This window comes from Ilyonectria robusta, assembly GCF_021365365.1.
Source record: "Ilyonectria robusta strain PMI_751 chromosome Unknown BGZ61scaffold_78, whole genome shotgun sequence".
Taxonomy (NCBI): Eukaryota; Fungi; Ascomycota; class Sordariomycetes; order Hypocreales; family Nectriaceae; genus Ilyonectria; species Ilyonectria robusta.
Genome location: NW_025764512.1, coordinates 63,133 through 85,580, shown reverse-complemented (window position 1 = coordinate 85,580; position 22,448 = coordinate 63,133). Strand labels below are relative to the sequence as shown.

The following is a 22,448-nucleotide window of genomic DNA, read 5'->3' as shown; positions in this document are numbered from 1 at the left end:
TATAAATCCAGGTTAAGAATAAACTAAATAATAATCTATTTCTCTAGATTAGATAGTTAGTGTAATTTTGAAATAGTATTATATATAGAAAGAATACTCTTCTACTAGTACTATAGTATTATATAACTAACTTTATAAATTTCTATAGTATATTAAAGCTTTAATTTTAGGTTATTTTAAAGAATCTAAAAAGTAAGAAGAATTCTAGCCTTAATATTTAAGTTTGATATAGTATATAGTTAAGAATTAATTAATTAAATAGAAATAATATAAGTTAAGAGATTTTTATTATACTTACTTATTTATCCTACTTGCTTATTATATATATTAGAGGTATTATAAAATATATTAATTTTCTAGTTTTTAATAGATTATATATTATTTAGTTATTAAAAAGGATATTAATAACCTCTTAATATATTTATAAATTACACTAAATCTACTTTTTAAATATAATTTAAATATTATAATTATTTATTTAACTAAATTAATTAATTTCTAATTAAATAAATAAAGCTAATTAATTTAATATCAAATTATATAATATTCTACTCAGTTTAAATATTAAATAAGATACTCTATATTCAAATTAATACATTTAAATATCAAACAGGATAAGTTACATTTAATTCGCATCGAATCGAACAGGCGCGCCGCAGATTCGATATCGAATCGAATGTTAAGAAATTCGATTCGACATTCGTAAGACTTAGCACCGAATAAATCTATCGATTCGATTCCCATTCGTAAGATGTCTAACCCTGCTCGTAAGAAGCTGTAGTAAAAGCCGCAGTGAAAAAGCCGTGGATTCCTTCAAATTTAGATTATATAAGCATATTGCCGCAATGCCCGTGTCTTGGCGAGATGATAACGCCGAAGTCACCATGACGGACGGGAGTTCCGCGCTTTATTCAAAGCCATTCAATATTTAATATCAATTATCGTTCCCCTGAACTACCGCATTGGCAATATTATCTATACCCCTAATCTTTACGAGCGGCGACTCCATTGAATATTCATTCAATCTAGCATTCTAGCTGCTTCTTCATCTCTGTTCCAACCCTGAACATGGCTTTTCCCGCAGGAAGAATCTTCGCGATCACTGGTGGTGCGTCTGGTATCGGTCTTGCGACCGCCAAGCTTCTTGCTAAACAGGGTGCTGCTGTGTCTCTGGCGGACATCAACAAAGCAAACCTTGCCGCGGCCGCCGAGTCTATCAAACAGGAAAGTCCTTCGGCCCGAGTCCTGACTCATGCCTTGGACGTGCGCTCACGGTCCGCTGTTGCTACCTGGATCGCGCGCACAGTTGACGAGCTGGGTAGTCTTGATGGAGCTGCAAACATGGCGGGAGTAATTGGCGGGTCTTTTGAAACCGTCGAGAATGTGCCGGACGAGGAATGGGACTCCGTGGTTGGAATAAACCTGACGGGGACGATGATTTGCGTGTCGGAGCAGGTCAAGGCCATGAAGCGGTTGGCCAATGGGAGATGGGAACGAGGGACAATGAGCAAGGACAGAAGCATTGTTAACGCGGCAAGCGTTGTGGGTATTGTTGGCAGAGAGCGCGCGAGTGCCTACGCGGCAACCAAGCACGGGATCATCGGGCTCACTAAATCTGTCGCGAGGGAGGTGGCGAGCGATAAGATTAGGGTGAACTCCATTGCACCGTATGTCCCTCTTCCATTTTCTTACCCTCTTTCTCGTGTTTGTTATATCTCATGATTTGTGGTGCGTTACCGGATGGTCTAACGTGGGGGTTACCTGCTAGGGGACTTATTTTGACACCAATGATCCAACAAGGCCCCGCGGAAATCACTTCCAGTGAGTCGGACGACCCTTTCGCCCACCGCGCGGCAATGGGCCGACCTGGACAACCTGAGGAAGTCGCAAACCTGGTAGCTTTCCTTCTCAGCGAACACGCTTCGTTCATTACTGGATCTGTATATACTGTTGATGGTGGCTTTACTGCCTAGACAAGAACCCTGATAACAGTCAGTGGGCTGTGGCGACTTGAAATTATTATGTTCGACGGGTGTTTGAACCAACTAGTCTCCGAAATAGGCAGTTGCTGAATTCGGCGCAATTAACAGCGGCACTGATAGAGCTCGATGGGATTGAAAACCATGTGAGAAAGTTATAAATTGCAGGTTCCAATATCCCTCATGTCTTTCAGATGTCCATAAGTCTATTAGATGGTCAATTCAAGGGTCTATGCCTATCGACAAGAGCTTGGATCAATCACCACTCTTGAACTTGAAAGAACGCAGAATGCTAATATGATGTTTCAGCGCGATAAACTCATAGAATCTTGACGTCGAACTCGACACCGACCGCCCTGAGCCTCTCCACATATTCGTCACCTAGAGTCGCTGGTGTCAAGATGCCTCCTCCCAACTTCTTCGCCTCTGTTTCACCACCGCGCAAAATTACCATCGCAGCCTCTGCAATAGCCAGCCCAGTAAAGGAATACAAACTGCCCTTCACCTTCAAGGTCGCAACAACGCGCTCGTGATTTGGACTGTCCGCGACGCCAACTGCCCTAAAATGGGCATAATCGTTCTTGGCTGCCCTGATTTCAAAGTCAGATCTCTATTGCGGGATTGATCAAGGGATACAGAGCACTTACTTAGGCGCTGGGCCGTCTCCAGGCCGAGTCACCAACTTCTTCAATATCCACCGAACAGGGCTTAGCAAAACTATGGTCATGCCGAACGCCATTTTAAGGTGGACCATAGTTGCATGAAAGCTGCTCTTGGCAGCCATCCACTCCCCAAACCTAAAGTTTGGGCCGTATGCCTCCCCTCCGGCAAGCAAACCCCAACTCCTTTGCACAACAGCGGTATCCATGGCTGATTGGTACCAGTCGGCAAGGAATCCGAGTTCTCTATCATATCGAGTACCGAAGAAATTTGTCCTGAAGCTTTGAGAGGGCGGAGCGCTGGATACAGGTGGTTGGACGGGCGAGAGAGCAAATGGTTTGTAGGAATCGGCAATTTGAGAGGAACTGTAGAAGTCGAACATGGAAAGTGCTGTCAAGAGTGAGCCGCCTGAGGGGTTTGATCTCACGTCGACAGATGTGAGCACTTCGGCCGTTGACACGTTGAGGGTGCGGCGCAGATGCGTGGCTACAACGAAGGCGATGAGATCGGCTGGAGCACTATCGAATCCTGATTGAGGGATCATCTTGTAACTAGTATGTTAGTAAATGCTAATTTCATATGACATGGGAACCGATTGGGACGTGCAGTTGGCTAAATGATATAATAACGTCTGAGAGACTTACAATCGCACCACTGGCTTGTGCCATGTCATGATATTTGCTAATCATGTCAAATACCCACGGGACTTCGCCTGTGCTGTGAATTGTTAGACTTTCTGAAGGTGATACAGGGAAGATCTACCTTACCAGTCAACGTAGTGAGTGCCATTCTTCGCACACGCCTCTACAACCGGCGTGCCGTACTGCATGAATGGACCAACTGTGGTAATAACTAGGCGGGTCTTCCTAACAAGAGTATCAAGCTCCTCATTATTGAGTTCAAGGATTTCGATACCTTGGGATAGGCGTGAGTAGAGATGATCCGAGATCCGGTCTCAGGAGCATGACCTACCAGGCTGAGATCTATCTGGGTTCAACTTCCTCAATTCCTCGGCACATTGGGTGAGCTTCGTCCCATTGCGCCCGGAGATGGCCCATTTAAGGTCGGTTGGCAAGTGAGTGGTGATATGCTCCGCCGTAAGCCTGCCCGTGTAACCAGTTGCTCCGAGCAGAACCAGCTCGTATTGTCGAGATTCGCTGGCCATTTTGGAATTGAGAGAGTCGTGATAATTACCATGACAAAGGGCGAATCGTAGCAAGATGAGTTTTTGAAAAAAATCTTGCAATCAGAGCTTTAATGAAAGCAGTTCGCTGTTATGGGACCGTATCACCACTAAATGCCAGAAGGACAGCCGGCCCCACGTTTTTCTCCGCGTACCTCTCGGCATTACAGCAAGTCCGGCCTCCGCGGACTTTTCTAAGACCGTGACAAGGTCACGGGAATTCGGATTGGTATAACGGGAGGAACTATTTCCGGTGGTAGGGTTATGATGAATTACCACCTTCCTCTAATTTTTAGGCAATAGATATGCGCGCCGAACCACTTTGCTACGGACGCCGCGTTACAGGCGCTCTGTCGCTGGCCCGTTCGTCAGCCACACGATGTCTACCACGGACGGAAACAAGCTTCTCGTGGCAAATTTGTTGCGTAGAAACATTATGTTCCGCGAGAAAAGACTCCTTACGAAACTCGAGCGGATTAAATAAGCCCTCAATTGCACAAGCAGCTACAAAACTGGGATTGACTGGCAGCTGACAAAGTTGGGATGAAGGCATGAAACACTGTTTCATTCGGTCCCATAGATGATGCTGGCTGCACTGCCTCCTGGAACGGTTTCGTAGACCTAATTACACTCGCACATTGATACAATCCTCACAGTTTCCCTTGCTACTAAAACTTAGCACGACTGAAGGTGTTAAAGTGGCAGGCTGCTTACAGAAGCTTTAGCGTCTGCGTTTCAGCGAATGCTCAAGCTCCTCGTCGTCATTGATGATCTCCCACTCTGTCCGCCGCCTCCGTACGCTAGGCTGACTCCTGCAGCCAGCTTGCTGCACGCCCGTCTGCTTGCTCAGTCCAAGGACGGCTATCTTGTTTTTAGATTTTCTGCCTATACTAGCCCTGCCAGCTGCTGCCTGACCTCCCCGGCACGTACAGCCGAGCTGATTAATTGCCATACTCTCAGGAATAGGTTGTATAGTATTCTTCAGATATTCTTAAAGGCTTTTTGCAATTTTAGCTTGAGAATTTAGCAGTAGGAGTTGGGTGATGTATTATTACAGATAGAGGCTTAATATAGAGGCACAGACTATACTAATGTTACCAGTTCTAACTTAGCTAGGCTATATTAATCTTTCTTTTTACTAGTTATAATTTGTTATAGCTTAGATATAAACTGAGCAGTCTGTGGTAGTAGTAATAAAAAACTTATTTATATTATTAGTTAATATACTATAATTTATAATTTATAGCTAAGTTAATTTAATTATAAAAATAATTATTATATATTTATATACAGATAGTTTTAGAATGTTTTATTAAGATTAATATACTTTAAGTACTATAATTTATACCTTAATAAATCTATCTATATTAGCAAATTAAAATAGATTAAAGAAGATATCTATATAGATATATAGTTAACTAACTCCCTACTTACCTTAGTAGTATATATAATAGTAGCACTTAGTTGTATTTAAGTATACTAAAGTATAAATACTATATAATTTGCACTATTTAGTAGCTTCTCCAGCTAGAATAAATACATAAGCTACTGTAAATAAACGGAACCAGGTCAGTAGGATGGATAATTAAGTTTAGTTAGTGTGAAGTAAGGTAAATTACAGAGGGGCTTTTAAAAGTTATCCTATGCTAAGACAGGCCCTCGGTCTTATACAACACAACCCCCGTTGGATGCAGGCGTTGGCTACGACAGCAAATAAGGCATACAGGATGACTAAACCAGACGCTCTCAATAAGCGGAGGAGCAACATACGAGAAATGGGGTATTTCTCCATAAGGACTCATGCTCCTCCTGATGGTATCATCCTGTCGCATTTCCAGCTAAGGGAAAAGGGAATGCGTACGCCGCTAGTACGTAGTGCAAATACCATATACTGAATGTGACACTTTCCCTATATAAACCACTGCACGTACCAGGATCGACACTTCACTGTCATGACCTGGTCCCCCGGACAGTTGATGACGCAGCTGGCGGTGCACCTCATTGATTGCTACAATTGCGATCAATGCCCAATCTTTTGCCCTGTGGCGTAACGGTTAGAGCGATGACGGTAACATAAGCAGTGCAATGGGTCTCGACTTCTCCGCAACACCAAATAACTATGTGCCGTGCCGAGGCGCCTGTCTCCGTCGGGATGTAACCCGGGATTCGGGGAAAGGACGGGGAATTGGGCTGCTTCGGTACAAGAGCGATGCCGAGCGTTTCGTCTGTTCTTCAATGCAGGACAGTATTGGGGATAATCTCTTTATTTAGAATTCTTAAGTCTCTGGAGCACACGCAATCAACATTTTAGTGACAGGCCGCGGCACAGGTTGGACTCCTCAGGCGCCGCCTCTTACGCGCCTAGAAGTTGAAGCCTGGCGACTTCCTTGTCAGCCCGCTCACACTCGGCTGTGGAACGTGTTTCTATTGTCTCCAAAGCTTTTCCTTGCGATGCGAGAAGGGAACCCTCTTTGGATACTTACTGCTAGACGGGGCTGTGGCCGAAGTCGTTAGGGTGCTACTTGCAGACACTAATCTGGCCAGGGCGCCTCAAGGCATCGAAGGCCCGAAGCTATGTCTCATGGCAGACATCTTCCATACAAACTTCGTCACTGCAAACAATGTATTGGGCATATTGAACTCGCGAACTGTTCACGACAGCATCGTCGTTTTGTTAGGATGCCACCCGGTGGATCTTTGTGCATTAATTGCCGCCTTGGAGTTCAAGCTATGGGTTATCCTAGCCATTGACGGCGTCGATTCTCGCCTGTCTATAGTTAAAAGCCTGGCGCTGAGCCTTGGAATTATCAAACCAACCGCCAGGGCTTAGATGAGCACATTAAGGAATGAGGTAATGGCCGCGATGCTGACGTCATTAATGTCATTGAAGTTGCTGGGCACAGTTCGGCTTTTGAGAATGGGATTTCGGATTCTTCGACCGTGGGGCAATACTTTAAGCGTTAGGGTCCATAGTAGAGAAATGCCATGGTATGGAAATGGAGCTTATGCTAAAAATGCTCCCTCCTTACATGAGTTTTGACACAGGATTGGGTGTGGGTAGAAAGTCGCATACGACAACTGAAAACCGCGAGAATTTCGAGCGGAACTTTGCTGGGGACTCCTCTCAAGACTGGGGTAAATTGGGTAAATTGTACGGATTACTCCGGGTCGTGTATTTCCGGATCGTGTATTTCCGGATCGTGTATTTCCGGACTCTGTGTATCTTCTTCCGCAAAGTCCGGAGGCCCCACAATTGTCCTGAGTACCCCGGAGTTTAACCCACGTCTTTGTGATTGGCGTTGAAATGCCGGAAAACCCCGTCTTCGCAGATTCCGGGAATGAGCAGGTACAAATGGGCTCCTTTGATCCTGGGATGTAGAGGACGCGCAAACCAGCATGTTTGGGAGTTAGACAATCGCATTCAGAGATAATGGGTTCTGCTGAAAAGCCATCATTGCCTGGCGAGTCGCCCGCATCTGACGCCTTGACATTCAATGTCTTGATCGTTGGATCCGGTGTCGCCGGACTTTCTGCTGCCATTTCTTGTCGAGAACAAGGGTTCGATGTCGTGGTAGTTGAGGCATCTCCCGAGTTTACCCACGTAAGTGCCAATGAAAGTATACCTTCTGCAGGACTGAAATGCTCACAAAGATACAGGTCGGTGCAGGTGTCTTTCTCGGAGGCAACGCTACTCGCATCCTCTGTGAGATGGGCCTTCAAGAAGAGATGGAGAAATACGCGGCTCAACAGCAAAGGACCGTTTTTGTCGATTTACAGGATGGAAAGACTTTACAGGTGATGGAATTTTCTGAGCTTCAAGCTAAGATTGGCTGGCCTCTCTGGCAGATGCACCGGGCGGATCTGCATACAGTGCTTCTCAATAGAGCAAGAGAGCTGGGAGTTCAGATCCGCATGGGAATTCCAATCAAGGCCTACGATCCCTCAAAGCCTGCCGTCATCACAGAGGAAGGCACGGTCTTGACAGCAGACGTGATACTTGCGGCGGATGGTATGTTGCTTCACCTTCAAGTCACTATGTTTCATTTCAACATGGTATTGTGAACCAATTACTCACAACGTGACCAAGGATATCGCTCCCCTGCTAGATCGAGTCTGCTTGGTGGGATTAGCGAACCGCGACCGAGTGGAAATTCTGCATTCCGCGCTCTCATTCCATGTGAGACCTTGAAGCAGATTCCTGAACTTGAGGATTATATATCCTGGGAGGCACAAACAACTCATGTGTGGTGGGTTAAGGGGCAAATCTATCGTGCCTCAGCCTGAACTAAAGCTGACTATTGCGGAACAGGGTTGGTGAGGGCAAACACGTTGTAGCTTATCCCATCCGTCAAGGAGAATACTACAACATCGTAACAACTCAGCCAGCAGTACATACCAAGGACTCCAAATACGTCGCTAAGATCGACAGGTCCGAAGTTCTGAAGAACTATGATGCGGAACCAAGGCTTATGACCATTCTCAAACACCTCCCGAAAGACGTCCTTGAATGGAGGCTCTGCGACTTGGCGCCCCTTGAGTCATGGATCTTCCCGGGAGGAAGAATTGTCCTTCTGGGGGATGCTTCCCATGCTATGCTTCCATCTGCAGCTCAAGGCGCGGGGATGGGAATCGAGGACGGCGCAGCCGTCGCTGAGTTGTTGTCACGAGCAAAGAGTGTATCTGGGATCCCTGCCGCCCTAGCAAGTTTCGAGGAACTTAGGAAGCCAAGATGTACGGCTATCATGACGGGAGCGCGGATAGATGCAGATGCATGGCATGGCAAAGATGCAGGGACGGAGGTAAGCACGACCTGGTCCTGGGACTATGATGCCAAGGGCGCAGCGAGGAATGCCGTGATAATTGCTTGAATATCACGCAGTGAGACAATTGAACTAGAAATCCTGTAACCATCCAATTACAGAGCTTTGAAAGAAAAATTTAAAACAGTTTACGGATAACGAAAGGGAAATAACCAAACCATGCCCAAGAGTCTTGTCAATAGGATCACCACAGGCCTGTCAATCTCGACCATTTCGATCCTCTTGCCTGTTGGGCTAGGACTTGATTCTAAGAAGTACACCAACAGTAGCAACAATAAAAACAAACTCTAATGTGCTACAAGCATGTTCATTCAGCATGCTTTTCCCCCGCCCCAGTTGCAACACCGCAGCGATTAGACATACACAATGAACAATCCCGAGGCGGAAGAGACTGTATACAAACAGTTGAGGGAAATGGAGGCTGAATTATATTGAGCGTTCAAATCTACTAACTTGAACATTCAAACTTATAACTGCCCGGCAAATGATACCCATGAAGACTTCATGAGGTTATGGATAACCAATTTGAGGAGATGGCCGTAGGTGCTTTTCTACAACTTATACACCCATGGTAGCACTGTTCGTAACCTACTGACCCTTTTCAGCATCCGGGGAGGCTCTACCACTACCCCGGTTTTGTAGTCTTCGTAGATGCTCCAGGGCCTCGGGATGTCTCCCAAAATTGTCCTGTTGAGGGTGTCAGGAGATAGGCACTAATAGTGACATTTGAAAGGTCTCTTTGACTTACCGGCACTAAGTCCCAAGCATCAGCTGGGATATCCTCCGCGACGAGTGCTTTGGAGTCTTTGAGAGCCCATTCTGTAAACAGCAAGCTCCGGCAGCTTTCCAGCATTATTGTCAACTGCTTCTCTCCTACACGCATCGGTTTCAGCTCCGCCGTCATAGCAGCCATGGTTCGTAGGTCAGCGTTCCCATGAGGTGTAAACCCGGCCTCGTAACTGGCGCCGCCAGGTACAAACAGCTCCGAGCGACCGCCTCCAGAACTGCCGTAGATCTTGGCCAAGAACTCAGAGGCGCAGTTTCGGTGGAAGTAGGGTGGACGGAAAGTGTTTTGCGCAACATCCCAGCGGGGACCAAAAACAAGGAAGTCGCACAAGGGGGCTTGCTCATCGCGAGATTTAGCGGTAAGGATAGTATTGATAGATGGATCCGTGTGGTCCACAGAGACGGAGTTTTGGTAGACAAACTTAGTCATATCATACTTATAAGGGATATAGTTGCCATGCCAGGCAACTACATCGAATGGCGAGTGTCCCTGTGAAATGGCATAGTACTTGTCGGTGTGTTTCGTAATAATAGTCCAAGGTCCTGAAGATGTCAAGTTTATATCTGCAGTCGGAAAGAGAAAGTCGCGAGCGTTTGCTAGTCCGTACCCCCCTAGGGGACCGAGCTCAGGGAGTTCCCATGTTGTTCCCCAGGTCTCGATCACGTAACCACGGCCACCTGCTGGAGAATGCTTATCGACGAGATCGACCTTGAAACGGAGCCCGCGTTGGATCACAGCGAGCTCAGAAGGTTGGACATACAAGTGGCCAAACTCAGTAGTGATGTCCAAGTGGCCTTCCTGGGGAACAATCAAGAAGTCTCCATCGCTATTGACAAAAGCTTTGTTTGGCATGCTGGTATTGATGGTGAATACATGATAAGCAATGCCCTCGCGGAGGTTGGGATGCCCACTGCCACCAAGAGTGTGAAGCCCCTGAGTGAAATCTACCGAAGGACCGTCTTTTGGCGGAATACCAAATGCCTTCCATGAGAACTGAGACGGGGTGGACTGCAGCCGCCCGCCACCAGGCAAGAAGGAGGCACAAAGAGTGCTGTTCCCTTCAATGACCTTTTGTTCGTCGTGTACAGCCGCAGGGCGACGGCGATAAACAAAGTTTCTCGCAGTGGAGTGGCGAGTGGCCGCGAAGGACGAGCCCGTGATCTGTTCTGCATACAGGCCATACGGGCATTTCTGGGGCGAATTCTGCCCTATCGGAAGCGCCCCGGGGATGAGCTCCGACTGGTGCTCATTGCCAAAGCCTTGAAGATAGGTATAGGGATCTTCAGGTCGGGTGGGCTTGGTTGACTTTGCGTCCGTCCAGTGGAATGTCCTGGTGTCAAACGGTGCAGGGTCACTGGTAGGTAGGGACGCCATTGTATTGGTGTAGTCACGAGGAGGCTCAGAACGATTGGACTTGATCTTGGGTGTTGCTGATTCGATGGTGATTCGTCTGAGTTACCAGAGTAGGTATTAAATTATCGTCGCAAGGCGAGCGCCTTTTGACCTCCCGGGCTCGGGATTACCTTCGACTCAAACATGGCCCGGAGATCCCGCACAGCCTGCGGAAGTAGATGAAAACCGGCCGGGGTTGTGGACTTTGGATCCGGGGTTATGGACTGTGGACACGGGGTTTCCAAAACCCGTGGTGCCGAACCACGCTAGCAAATGCGGACAAAAACATGGACGCGCCACCTTTCGTGAGGGGGTCGGTCGATGCCTCTTTTTGGCGATGGCGTGCAGAAAACAGACAGTCATCAAGACTGAGTACCACAGCTTCGCCAATAGCCGAGGTTGACTGCCTTGATAAGTTCGCTTCTACTAGCTAGCAACATTCCTCCTTCTGAAAGATTTGAAAGCCAGAATTTCATGAACAATGAGTCAGGTAGCGAGCATTAGGCTCGCTTACGAAAGCCGATGTCTTCATCCGGAGGCTGTGTTCTTCCTCCTCCACGTAGTATACTTGTCTCGTGATGTACCTGCAAATGCTTGAGAATACCGATCAGAGCACTGTCTTGAGCTACTTGGGGCTGGATCTCTTACTTAATAGAAGACTTCCGAGACTCCAGTACCGGGCCATATGGCTCAGCACGAGGACCAGCAGGTCCTCCTGGATCGTCGGCTGAAACTCATCGCTTCCCGACGCAGGTCTGTTGCCTAAATGATGAGTGAGACGGAAATTCATCCATTTAACGCCCACCACGACGCCGACCATGGCTGGGGGTGCGTAGGTGATATATTCGGGACACTGGGCCCAGTTCTGGAACAAGTGCGAGACCTCATGCATAATGGGCCGATAAGGATCCGCCATGACGTTGACGGGTCCCATTTTAGGCCATGTAACTGCGCCTCGGTGGTCCAGGAAGCGGTTCGAGGCGGTGAAGATGGGATCAGCAGACATGTGCTCCCTGAGGAGGGCGATAATAGTACGAGCCCTGAAATGGCAAAGACATTAGCCAAGGTTCCGCTCGCTCAAGAAGGGTGACAGGAACTCACGACTGTATGCTCAGTCGGGTAAATATCAGCCAATTATTCCTAGCATACGTCGATTCGCTAAACGCCAAGCGTCCCGTAGAGCCCGAGAAGACTTCGTAGAACAGAAGCGCAAACGAGGATAGTACCATTTCCAGGATATCAATGCTTTCCCAAGATGAAGTCCTCTGTTGTCCGAGCTCATGAGCCTTGATCAAAATGTAGTTGCCAATCAGAAACCACGCATACTCGTCCCGGTTGGGGCTGTCACGAAGGCATTTCCATGTGAGCATGACATCGGCGCTGAAGAGCGAAGAGTCCATAGGGCTGCCATTAAACCAAGCAGTGTCGGATACTGGGAGGAAGACATGCATGTTCTTGCGGCCGATACGCAGCGGACAACGATCCGTGACTGCATTAAAACAGTCAAGCTCCCAGATTGACCACCACGTGCACCGTTGTTCTTCTTGTCGTATCCACTGCTCGGCATCGGTCTCGGCCAATTGCGGCTGGTTTGGTTGAGGTTTGTCCAGCTTATGTAGCCCCAGCTGGTACGCATATCGCACACAATACTGGATTTCGGAGTCGCCGCCCCCTTTGGGCTTGCAAGCTTGGTTGTAGAAACTCAAGAGAATGCATCCTTGTAGCCATCGCAGCGACTTAGGTTCCTGGCGGTTGGCGTTGCTGCGCTCGTCATAAATGGCCTGAGCTCTCTCGGCGAACCGGACTCCGCGGTCCTTACTTGGTGCATCGCCATAATAGGGGCATGGATGGTATCGAGCGGATAGCGCCATCATGGCATAGAGGATGATGGCCAAGTCCTCGGACAGGTTCTCGGACTTGGTACCAAGTTCGTCATCGACGTAGTTCTGGTAGAATGTCGGTCGATGGAACAGCGGTAAGAAGGCTTGAACTCTTTGAAAGTAAAGATTGGTGCTGCACGTTATTAGATCCCTTCCCATCAGCTCTAATGAATTAGACCCACAGAAAGACGACCAGTTCTGGCGGGACATCGAGGACATATCGCCTCGATCGGGACTCGATGGCATTATGCTGGGTTATCACGGAGGTTTGACTGCCTTTGCCCGCTGCATCCCCGATCCGCAACGCGGGGGACTGCCCAGTGTCTGCGGGCGTCAAGACCAGATCCGAGGCGGCGTCGTCGGGCAAGATGGGCACGGGAATGTTCCAGCATAGAAGGGTCAAAGGCAGAAACGTCGTGGACCGTCCAAATATCCGGTACTGCGGTGCTAAGGTACGAGAACATGTCCTGATCGGCTAGCAACCATTGTGTCGACTCGGCGTCTGAAAGCAAGGCAGGCGCCTGTACCATTATGGTATCCTCGTTGTCGTCGTCTCCAGTATCGGAGTCCGCTCTGTTGGGCGTGAGCTGAGCGCATTCTGCCCTACTTGGGTCTCTACGTCGCTGGTTGAGATCAGCCACCTCCCCACTTCGGTTGGAAGGCAGCGCTTCTTTCGCAAGATTAGTTAGACGGTGGGCTAAGTTTAGGATTGCAGCGTTGATGGCCCTCACCACGAGCGTTTTGCGTCTTGCGCTGGCTTCCTTGTTCACGAGGCTTTCGGCGCGGATAAGCACAGGTGAACCCCGCCCGAGAACAGAGACCGCAGGCTGGTCGATGTCCGTCGCATCTCGTCTTCTTCCGCTTGCACTCCTCGCATGCCCGATTGATGCTTGATGGCCGGATCATGTCTGGTCTGCATGTCTGGTCTGCATGTCTGGTCTGGCGACGGCGGGGGCAGTTAACTCGCTGAGTGGGAAGGAGAAGGAGGAACAAGAAAGGATAATTTTGTCCTACGTAGTACCACCAAAGTTTCCCTCCGCTTCCTCGCCTCCGCGCACGATGAACTAGCTTCCGACTCAGGGGCCCCCTATCACGCCAATCAAAGAGGCCACTCCCCAGGTTACGTCGATAACTAGTCGGCCGCTATTGCAATTTGATATTCCGCTTTCATGAGCACCGGCACTCTTGCTTGGTTGTTTTTCTCTCCTCGTCCGGGGGTGCTGGCAAAGTTGCGTCTCGACGTTCCTACTGTCAAAGCATCTCCCCCTGTTCTCAAAAGACCTATTCTAAAAGGGGTATAACATGGGGGGGGCACTCTACTGGCTAGATAAGGTCGAGAATGCACCATCCATCAGGTTCCACATATTAGCACTCGGTGACTCGTGATGGTGGGTGCTCATGCACGTAATGTGCTTCCGAGGGAATAAGTCAACAATTGAGGCGTGGACATGGGCCTGTAATAACGAATGCAGGGCAGATGCAATTGACAGTAACGCTTTGGGATTTGAGGGCAGCGCCTGCGCTCCTGGCAAGGCCGATGCGGCCATGCTTGGGTGCCATATATCATGGGTTTATTGGTGAAGATCTGTCCAAAGGTGTAACACTGTCGATATCCAGTACTTCAAAGATCCAGATCAACTTGCTAAAACCCAGCCATAGATGAAGTAATGACAAATTTCCCTCCACCCTGCGAGCCCCGGGGAGGCCTGTACGGCCTTCTCATACGCCGAGGGCAACAACTACGGCCATGACATCAAGAATGCATTTCCTCTCTACCAGATGAAGGGGTACAGTGGTGTCGAAGCCACGGCCACCCTCGGCGGAGGCGAGGACACGCCCGAGCTTTGCCACTTTGGGCCGGACTGAGACACACTGGGCTCGATGCCGATGCCTTTTTCTAATAGCAATCAGCTGAACGGAGGAGAGGCTGCGGCCGCGGAGTCTGTGCCCGCGGAGTCCGTGCCTGCGGAGGCTTCTTCTGCCTCGAAGGAGGCGCTCTCTCGCGGTGCGAACTCGGCCGCCTTTAAGATATCGTCGCTCCCCGCACCGCCAGCGGACTGGGCAATGAAGGCGCAGAACCTGCCTTCCGTGAAGCTGCACGACAAGTACGAGAAGGTGTTCCCCAATGTGGTGACCTTGACCGGCTCGGACAATAACGGCCGAAAGCCGGACTAGGGTGATCTTGCTGTATATGCGATCAAGGACGCGCAAGGAGACGTGGCCTCCTACGACATCACCGCGGCCAAGGTCGTCCTGGACAAAGCACCACTGAATGTTCATTGTAAGACTGACAACTTTGGAAGTATTGGGTTTGAAAAATGCTAAAAATTGTATAGAAGAAAAAAACACTTTCTTTTTGCTATTGTGCTAGCAACTCGTCCTTGAAGGAGTAAACAGCAATTAGAATAGATAGGATTTTTTTTATTTTTTAGCTTTACTTAACATCATTAGATAGATCAAAGCTATACAGTATTTATAAATAATAGAGGTAATTGTAGCCATAATGGAAGTTGAAGAAATTGGATAATTGTTGCAAGGAAAGTTAGCCTCTCGACGACGGGAGGCGTCTCTCTTATATCTTATTGCTCGGAATAAGGTTACTGTCTCAAGGTTGTTACCTACAGACAGCAAGGTCATTGACTGCAGACAGCAAGGTCGTTGACTGCAGACAGCAAGGTTGAAGTCAGAAGGGTTGAATTGAAGCTTAAGGCAAAGACCAGTGTGCAACAACCTTATTGTTTAGCTACTATCTCTTCCGTTACTGGGTGTAGTACTAACTGTTTGTTTCTATTGTTTAAAAATACTGAATGACTTTAATCTATCTAATAGTATTAAATAAAGTTAAAAAAAAAAGTTTAATAATAATAAAAATAAATATTTAGTGCTATACTCAGTATTAGAAGAGATAGTAGCTTAGCAGTAAAATTATTATAGATTGGTTTTTGTCTTAAGCTTTAATTTAACTCTTCTATCTTTAATCTTGCTATCTATAGTTAACAATCTTGCTATCTGCTATTAATAATCTTGAGAAAATAACCTTATCCTAAGTAATATAATATAAGAGAGACTGATATCTCTTGTCGTCAAGAGGCCAACTTCCCTTCCAATAATCATCAAATCTATCAAACTTATATAATAACTACTCCAATAATCTGCGAAGCCCCCTTCAAAAAGGCCAAGAGAAACCCTGCATAGCCCCAATATAGAAGCACCTGCCAATATAATATTCAATATCTATACAATCCCAACGATAATAAGAAGAGGAATAAATATAGAGTATATGGATTATTTTTATAGAAATATAGACTTCTAAGCTACCTATTTAATTAAGCAGCGCAGCTAAATACAAGCCAATAAATTGCCTTGGCTATCTTCGGGTGCAATCTCTTTCTAGACGATAGCAAAAGGGTCGATCCACAAGGAAACAGGGTCGTTGGCATTGACCTCGGCTTCATCCGGATAGAGAAGGCCGCTCTGCTAAGGTTGGCCAGAGCCTTTAAAGACAGGCGGCAGAATCACGACGGGCGGGAATTCATCGACGACGTCGGCGGAAAGGCTTCCGAGCCCTAGTTCGAGGAGCTGCTGCGTTGCGTAGAGGTGGTGCAGATGATAGCTAGCTAGGGCGCTGGCTAGAGGGCGGATTGGGGTGAGGGTCAATATGGGCGTTGGGGATCTTGGGGCGTTAGATTGGGTCGTGGGATTTGTGACTCTTAGTTCATAAAGGTTAGAATGGGGCGAAAAGGTTAGACAGGATTCCGGCAAATGGAAAAGAATAAGCTTGAAACCCAAACGTGGGCTTGGCAACAGTGACGTGCACAACGAAAATGCAATAGATTCAAACATTAGGTTCCCTCATCGGGGGTAGAATAGATAGTACAATACCTAGGAGGTTCTAGCGAGGCTTTCTTGCTAGGGACTGGAGGGACGATGGTTCTTGAGGGCATTGGGAGGGAATTCGACAAGTCTAAGGCTCAGTTTTATAATGCACAGGCGAAGTTAAGTATGGTGGCGACGGAGAATGAGATGCTTTCGCGGATGGCACCGGTTGATTGGAGGTGTCTCTCTTGAATAGAGGTAGTATCACTTATCATCTCGGCGGTTGTGTAGGAAGCCGATGATAAATGGACTTGTGGTACGGGATGAGATTGTTGTCCAGCTTGTCTGTTGGGGAAGGAGGGATGAATAAGTGCAGTGAAAATATAGAGGACAAAAGGCCGTTAATTACCTATATGAGAAAGAAATATCTAAAATATCTAGGTGTCAGCTAGTGAGAAGCTCGATGATACATTGAACCTTCCGGGAAAGCTGCCTAACGGGAGTGCCGTAGGCCACAATAGCTTGGCACGGGGTCCTCAAAATACAATATGGACCAGCCTCGAAACCATAAGCTCCTCTACTCTTAGTTGAGTTGTTCTCAGTGAGGGTAAGGACGCTAGAACTCAGGCTGAGGGGGGCTAATCATGTCTTAAGGCGCCTTGCCAACTCGACTCTCGTCCTGCTTTTCCTCCAGTAGTCTCTTTGAAGAAACATTCTAAATCTTGTCTTCGTCTCACTTCCACTGCCTCAAACCAAAACCACCGAAACCCGGAGTCATGAATACTCGACAACCATAAATACCGACTCAAGCGTGACCTCGACTCCCGCCAATCGTGATTGTCTCCGTAACGAAACGACTTGAACTCCAAAAATGACTTTAAGAGCCAATGCTTTGTGTCAGAGTGAGTAGACTTGGTCACGCTGGCTGCAAGGAAGAATGCCCAAAGGCAAAAGTCAACGGGCAGCGGCAGTAGCCGTGATGTTGGTACTGGGTCTTGAGCACTATTTTGCGGTGGGCATTTTAAATTTGTGAAAACGGATCGAAATGTGCTGGTAACCTGTTGACCAACCGATGTTGAAGCCGGCCGCTCGTTCAAGATTGCTAATGAGTAGAGAATAAGCGTGACTCGGGGCAATTCTGAGAACTGACTTTCCCAGTCATCGTCGGATCTCTGCTGAAACTTCGCCGAGGCGAGAGTATATTGAACTTCGGTTAGTACATGTCGAACACGGACGGCTTCTGCTAGGGACCGCTCTTGGTTTTGTCAGAGCCCCTACCTTTTCGACTTGTTTGCCCACAATAAGAAGAGACCTCCGCATCAAACCAAAAGCTTATGGCATTCTCAAGTGCGTGAATGCAAGCGCGAAGAGTTTCATTAAGGTTGACGACTGTGCCCATGGCGTTGAAGCCCTCGCTGTGAAAGAGGGCCTCTGAAGGTAACTGGTTGATGAACGACACTGACCTGTCGAAATAAGCTGGCTGCGCAGCATCTAGAGCCCCATAGCGGTCGGCACTACAATCACCACTTGCCATTAACCGAAGCTTGTACATCTTAAGGGTGAAGGGTACCCACCGATATATCTTATTTAGGACCAATTGCTCCGAATGTAAGTGTTCAGTCCTACAATAGAACTCGAAAAGCTGCCTCAGACCTTGCATATGGGTCCGCCAGTGATCATGGCGGCCCGCGCCCTTCTGGTGGAAATAAGTTACAATCGTAGTCAATAGGAAGAAGGGAAAGAAACCTCGGAACAAGTAACGCGTCTTTCATCACCATGGCCGCCATCCAATCTCAGAGCAATGGCCACGAGAGCCCCAAATTCAACGTTCTCGTTGTCGGGTGCGGCATCGCAGGTCTAACCACCGCAATTTCTTGCAGGAAAAAGGGATTCACTGTCACGGCCCTCGAGGCATCGTCCTCTTTCAGTTATGTGAGTGCTCTTCCATCGGTCATGAGTAGGCTCCGGAGCTGGCCTTGGCAGAGTGAAGCCGCGTAAAACGAACCTCGTGAAGTGTGGGATTTGACTCGTTTCTGCTAGGTTGGAGCTGGTATCATGCTGTCCGGCAATGTGACTAACGTCCTCATTGGCATGGGCCTAGAAGCCGAAATGGAGGCTTGCTCAACCCACATGCAGCGTGTGATCTTCCTGACATGGGACGATGGCAAGGCTATGACCACCCAGGAGTACCCTGCCCATGCGAGTCCTGCCGAGGGGGGTCCGTCGTGGCAGGTTCATCGCGCCGATGTGCACACATGCCTCTTGAAAAAGGCCCAGGAAGTGGGTGTCACAATCAGGATGGGTGTTTTGGTCAAGAATTACGACTGGGACGCCCCGGTGGTGGTGCTTGAGGATGGGACCGTGCTCAATGCGGATGTTATGGTGGCCGCTGATGGTGAGTCCAAGAAACGCATAGAGAACCAACTCTTGCAAAATACGCTACAATGTATGACCCTTAATGGCTAACGCGTTGTTTCGCGACGGAATTCAGGCTACAGATCTCCTGCGCGAGAGAGTCTCCTCGGCAGAAAGGATGAGCCTCGTCACTATGGATTTTCTGCCTACCGCGCTCTAATTCCTTCCAATACGCTTGCTCAACATCCGGAACTTCGAGAACTGATCGATTCCAACCTCCAGTCAAGTTATTGTTGGTATGTTGATCATTGGCACTTTACCCTTATCTCATTTCTCTTGTCTTTTTGCTCACATGTACGGGCCTTCCCTTTCGAGTGTCGGCTTTCTATCCGTTCATTTCGTTGCTCATCAAATATACTCTGTACTTACTTTTCTCCACGGTCGGCCAAGGCCGTCACGTCCTAGGTTATCCCATTCGTGGCGGCCAGGATTACAACGTAGTGTACACTCAACCATTGAAACGCTCTCTTGGCTCTAAATATGTCACCAAAGTGGACCCGGCCGAAGTGCTGGAGGAGTACAAAGACTGGGACCCGCGTGTGGTGGCTTTCACGAAGCACCTGCCCAAAGATGGCGTTCTGGAATGGCGTCTCTGCGATCTCAACCCACTAGAAGACTGGGTTTTCCCCGGCGACATGATCGTTCTGATTGGCGATGCGTCGCACGCTATGATTCCGTCGGCGGCACAGGGTGCAGCCATGGGAATTGAGGACGGTGCTGCGATTGCGGAGTTGCATGCGCGGGCGGATACCGAAGCTGACGTGCCGCGGATATTGAGGACGTTCCAGAATTTAAGGAAGCCGCGTTGTATTAACGTAGTTGAAAACGGTACGAGGGACGCCCGGAGTTGGCATGACAAGAAGGACCCTACATATAAGCCCACGAGTAACTGGGTATGGGTGTACGATGTCAAGAAGGCTTCAAGGGACATCCCTCTGGAAAGGGAAGCTTGAGACGGAGGAATTCCATGACACTGTACATTTATTGTACTTTGTATCAATATTATGAACATTCACAAAGCGGATTACCCATCGGATAAACGTGCTAGACCTGCTTGAAGGAGGGGGTGGGGTGTGCACCACAGATTACAAACATAAGCCAAATCGACAGTCACGGAATACTCACGCGCGCAGCCTTGAATTGGGAATCGAATTCCATGGTCTGGTCTACCAGTCAATCTCGTGCAGCCAAGAGGAGTAATCGAACAATGGCCATGATGCTAGGAGGGTTACGAAAGGCCGGAGGCTTGGGCAATGCACGCAGGTCTCACCTAACGCCATTGCTTCGACCACGGCTCGTGAATACCGGCATTAAGTCAAACCCCGTGGCGGGGCACAATGTGGAAATATAATCCCGGTCTCCACACGCTCATGTTCGTCTTCCACCGCTTAGGAACCCAGTAATAACTGCTAGATTCTTCTGCAGGAAAGCCAGGTTCAGCAATACTTCCCCAGTTATCTCATCTGGTACATACTCCTGTTTCTGGTCACAGGCAACTTTGCACAGATTTCTGCTAGAGTTTATATTCTGCATAATGGTGTTCCGTGCTGACGCGACGGTCTGGAGCCTCCCGCCCATCCCAGACACTGTTCCACTATGCGAATTTATCTTTGACGAGAGATACGGCAGACGTCCAATGGCCGAGTCATTAGACCCATTCATCTGCGGGATCAGCGGGAAGAGAATCTCGCCGCAGGAGCAGAAAGATCGCGTCGACCACCTTGCACGGGCGTTGGCGAAACATTTCGCATGGAACGTGAATGAAGGGACTGAGTTTGACAAGGTGGCAGTCATCTTCGCCCCCAATACGGTACGTGGTTCAGCCTCTCACAGGTACCTGGTCTCTTGCACCTTGCTCACGGATCATAGATCGATACCATGACTATATCGTGGGCTCTTCATCGCGTCAACGGTCTATCTTCACCAGCCAACTCGGTTTACAGCGCCGATGAACTTCGTCACCAACTCGAAACTTCGAGAGCAAAGGCTATTTTCACCGTTGCGTCGTTACTGCCTGTCGCATTAGAAGCCGCTGAGAAGCACAAGGTCAACAAAGGCCACATCATTCTCTGTGAAATGCCCGGCGATCATTCATATCCCCGGGACTTTCGAACTGTGTCGCAACTGATAGAGGAAGGCCGCCACTTACCTGCCCTAGAAGCTCTCGCGTGGGCGAAGGGACAAGGCGCACGCCAGACCGCATTCCTCTGCTTCTCTAGCGGTACCTCGGGCGTTCCCAAGGCCGTCATGATCTCTCACTACAATGTCATTGCCAACGTGTTGCAACTACAGGTTTACGAGCAGCCGATGCGCGACGCAATCCAACCTAACTGGCGTGATGTGACGGTCGGTTTGATGCCGTTTTCGCACATTTACGGCCTCGTGGCCGTTTGCCACATTGGATTATACAGGGGCGATAGTATGGTTGTTCTGCCAAAATTCGACATTAGGGCCTTTCTCTCCACGATCGAGGCGTACAAGATCAACACACTGCCGATTGTACCTCCGATCATCATAACCATGACCAAGCAGAAGGCGCTCTGCGATCGTTACGACTTGACCAGCGTGAAGCAGATATTGAGTGGAGCCGCTCCACTCAGTAGAGAAGTGGCTCAGAAGCTTTCTTCGCAGCATGGCAGCTGGGTGATAAGACAAGGCTACGGTTTAACTGAAACGGCAACGGCAGTGGCCAGCTCCCCTTCCTGGGATATCTGGCTGGGATCTTCCGGTTGTATTATGCCTGGCGTTGAAGCCAAGCTTCTCAGCCCAGAAGGCGTGGAGATCACGGCATATAATCAGCCGGGAGAGCTGTTGATAAAATCTCCCAGCGTCGTGCTGGGGTACCTGAACAACCCACAAGCCAACGAGGAGACTTTTATCGATATGCCCGACGGCCGCTATCTAAAGACCGGCGATGAGGTTGAAATACGTTTGAGCCCTGCCGGCAATGAACACATCTGGGTTGTGGATCGAATAAAAGAATTGATCAAGGTCAAGGTACGTCGATATATGACATTCGACTGTCTCGAGAAGACCAATTCTGTTAACTTCTCGTCGCCGTAGGGTCTGCAAGTCGCACCTGCGGAGCTCGAAGGATGCCTCCTGGAGCACCCAGCCGTTACCGACTGCGCTGTCATTCCGGTACCTGACGAACGTGCAGGTGAATTACCCAAAGCTTTTGTTGTCAAGTCCCCAGATTTTGACACATGCGACCAAGTTGACCTCAAGCAAAGCATTATCAAACACGTCGAGAAAGTCAAGGCTCGTCACAAGAGGCTCGCTGATGTGGAATTCATAGACATTATTCCAAAAAGCCCATCCGGCAAGATTCTCCGCCGTGTCTTGCGCGACAGGGAAAGGCAGAGGACTAAGTACTTAGACGCGAAGCTATAGAATAGAGCCGCGGATATTGCTTTCTTCTCCAATTTAGATTCAAGGTATCTAGAGTGTCTTTGCTGCGGGGGATGCCAGGGTAGCGTTGCTGATCATTGCGGCGTGGGCGCCGCCCCGTACACC

The 22,448-nt window shown here is 48.6% G+C and overlaps 9 protein-coding genes across 9 annotated transcripts; 5 read left to right on the top strand and 4 right to left on the bottom strand.

Moving 5' to 3' along the window:
* Nucleotides 1–1,068: 1,068 nt before the first annotated feature.
* BGZ61DRAFT_511153 (uncharacterized protein) lies at nucleotides 1,069–2,010 on the top strand (the record flags this gene model as incomplete). Its single annotated transcript, XM_046252105.1, has 2 exons — nucleotides 1,069–1,667; nucleotides 1,769–2,010. The coding sequence occupies 2 exons, from the start codon at nucleotides 1,069–1,071 to the stop codon at nucleotides 1,971–1,973; spliced, it is 804 nt and encodes a 267-aa protein (XP_046093790.1). The 3' UTR covers nucleotides 1,974–2,010.
* Nucleotides 2,011–2,298: 288 nt separating this feature from the next.
* On the bottom strand, nucleotides 2,299–3,804 carry BGZ61DRAFT_374818 (Saccharopine dehydrogenase-domain-containing protein; the record flags this gene model as incomplete). Its single annotated transcript, XM_046242361.1, has 5 exons — nucleotides 2,299–2,587; nucleotides 2,714–3,183; nucleotides 3,284–3,356; nucleotides 3,407–3,554; nucleotides 3,612–3,804. The coding sequence occupies 5 exons, from the start codon at nucleotides 3,802–3,804 to the stop codon at nucleotides 2,299–2,301; spliced, it is 1,173 nt and encodes a 390-aa protein (XP_046093789.1).
* Nucleotides 3,805–5,941: 2,137 nt separating this feature from the next.
* Nucleotides 5,942–6,652, top strand: BGZ61DRAFT_487529 (uncharacterized protein; the record flags this gene model as incomplete). Its single annotated transcript, XM_046249982.1, has 2 exons — nucleotides 5,942–5,976; nucleotides 6,262–6,652. 2 exons carry the CDS (start codon nucleotides 5,942–5,944, stop codon nucleotides 6,650–6,652), a joined length of 426 nt encoding a protein of 141 aa, XP_046093788.1.
* Nucleotides 6,653–7,172: 520 nt separating this feature from the next.
* On the top strand, nucleotides 7,173–8,786 carry BGZ61DRAFT_435734 (salicylate hydroxylase). Its single transcript, XM_046243997.1, has 4 exons — nucleotides 7,173–7,423; nucleotides 7,480–7,831; nucleotides 7,910–8,069; nucleotides 8,132–8,786. The coding sequence occupies exons 1-4, from the start codon at nucleotides 7,253–7,255 to the stop codon at nucleotides 8,688–8,690; spliced, it is 1,242 nt and encodes a 413-aa protein (XP_046093787.1). The 5' UTR covers nucleotides 7,173–7,252; the 3' UTR covers nucleotides 8,691–8,786.
* A 435-nt stretch (nucleotides 8,787–9,221) lies between these two features.
* BGZ61DRAFT_575503 (Homogentisate 1,2-dioxygenase) lies at nucleotides 9,222–10,813 on the bottom strand. Its single transcript, XM_046256194.1, has 2 exons — nucleotides 9,391–10,813; nucleotides 9,222–9,329 (listed from the first exon to the last, which is right to left on the bottom strand). Exons 1-2 carry the CDS (start codon nucleotides 10,801–10,803, stop codon nucleotides 9,231–9,233), a joined length of 1,512 nt encoding a protein of 503 aa, XP_046093786.1. The 5' UTR covers nucleotides 10,804–10,813; the 3' UTR covers nucleotides 9,222–9,230.
* Nucleotides 10,814–11,236: 423 nt separating this feature from the next.
* Nucleotides 11,237–13,607, bottom strand: BGZ61DRAFT_594972 (fungal-specific transcription factor domain-containing protein; the record flags this gene model as incomplete). Its single annotated transcript, XM_046256874.1, has 6 exons — nucleotides 11,237–11,414; nucleotides 11,470–11,861; nucleotides 11,923–12,834; nucleotides 12,884–13,140; nucleotides 13,229–13,371; nucleotides 13,433–13,607. The coding sequence occupies 6 exons, from the start codon at nucleotides 13,605–13,607 to the stop codon at nucleotides 11,350–11,352; spliced, it is 1,944 nt and encodes a 647-aa protein (XP_046093785.1). The 3' UTR covers nucleotides 11,237–11,349.
* Nucleotides 13,608–14,420: 813 nt separating this feature from the next.
* BGZ61DRAFT_487526 (uncharacterized protein) lies at nucleotides 14,421–14,981 on the bottom strand (the record flags this gene model as incomplete). Its single annotated transcript, XM_046249981.1, has 1 exon — nucleotides 14,421–14,981. The coding sequence occupies one exon, from the start codon at nucleotides 14,979–14,981 to the stop codon at nucleotides 14,421–14,423; it is 561 nt and encodes a 186-aa protein (XP_046093784.1).
* Nucleotides 14,982–18,293: 3,312 nt separating this feature from the next.
* Nucleotides 18,294–19,885, top strand: BGZ61DRAFT_374855 (uncharacterized protein; the record flags this gene model as incomplete). The annotated part of the gene is made up of 4 exons (XM_046242369.1): nucleotides 18,294–18,449; nucleotides 18,558–18,912; nucleotides 19,009–19,164; nucleotides 19,323–19,885. The coding sequence occupies 4 exons, from the start codon at nucleotides 18,294–18,296 to the stop codon at nucleotides 19,883–19,885; spliced, it is 1,230 nt and encodes a 409-aa protein (XP_046093783.1).
* Nucleotides 19,886–20,466: 581 nt separating this feature from the next.
* On the top strand, nucleotides 20,467–22,325 carry BGZ61DRAFT_374804 (4-coumarate-CoA ligase, variant; the record flags this gene model as incomplete). Its single annotated transcript, XM_046242360.1, has 3 exons — nucleotides 20,467–20,742; nucleotides 20,802–21,929; nucleotides 21,996–22,325. 3 exons carry the CDS (start codon nucleotides 20,467–20,469, stop codon nucleotides 22,323–22,325), a joined length of 1,734 nt encoding a protein of 577 aa, XP_046093782.1.
* Nucleotides 22,326–22,448: the final 123 nt, after the last annotated feature.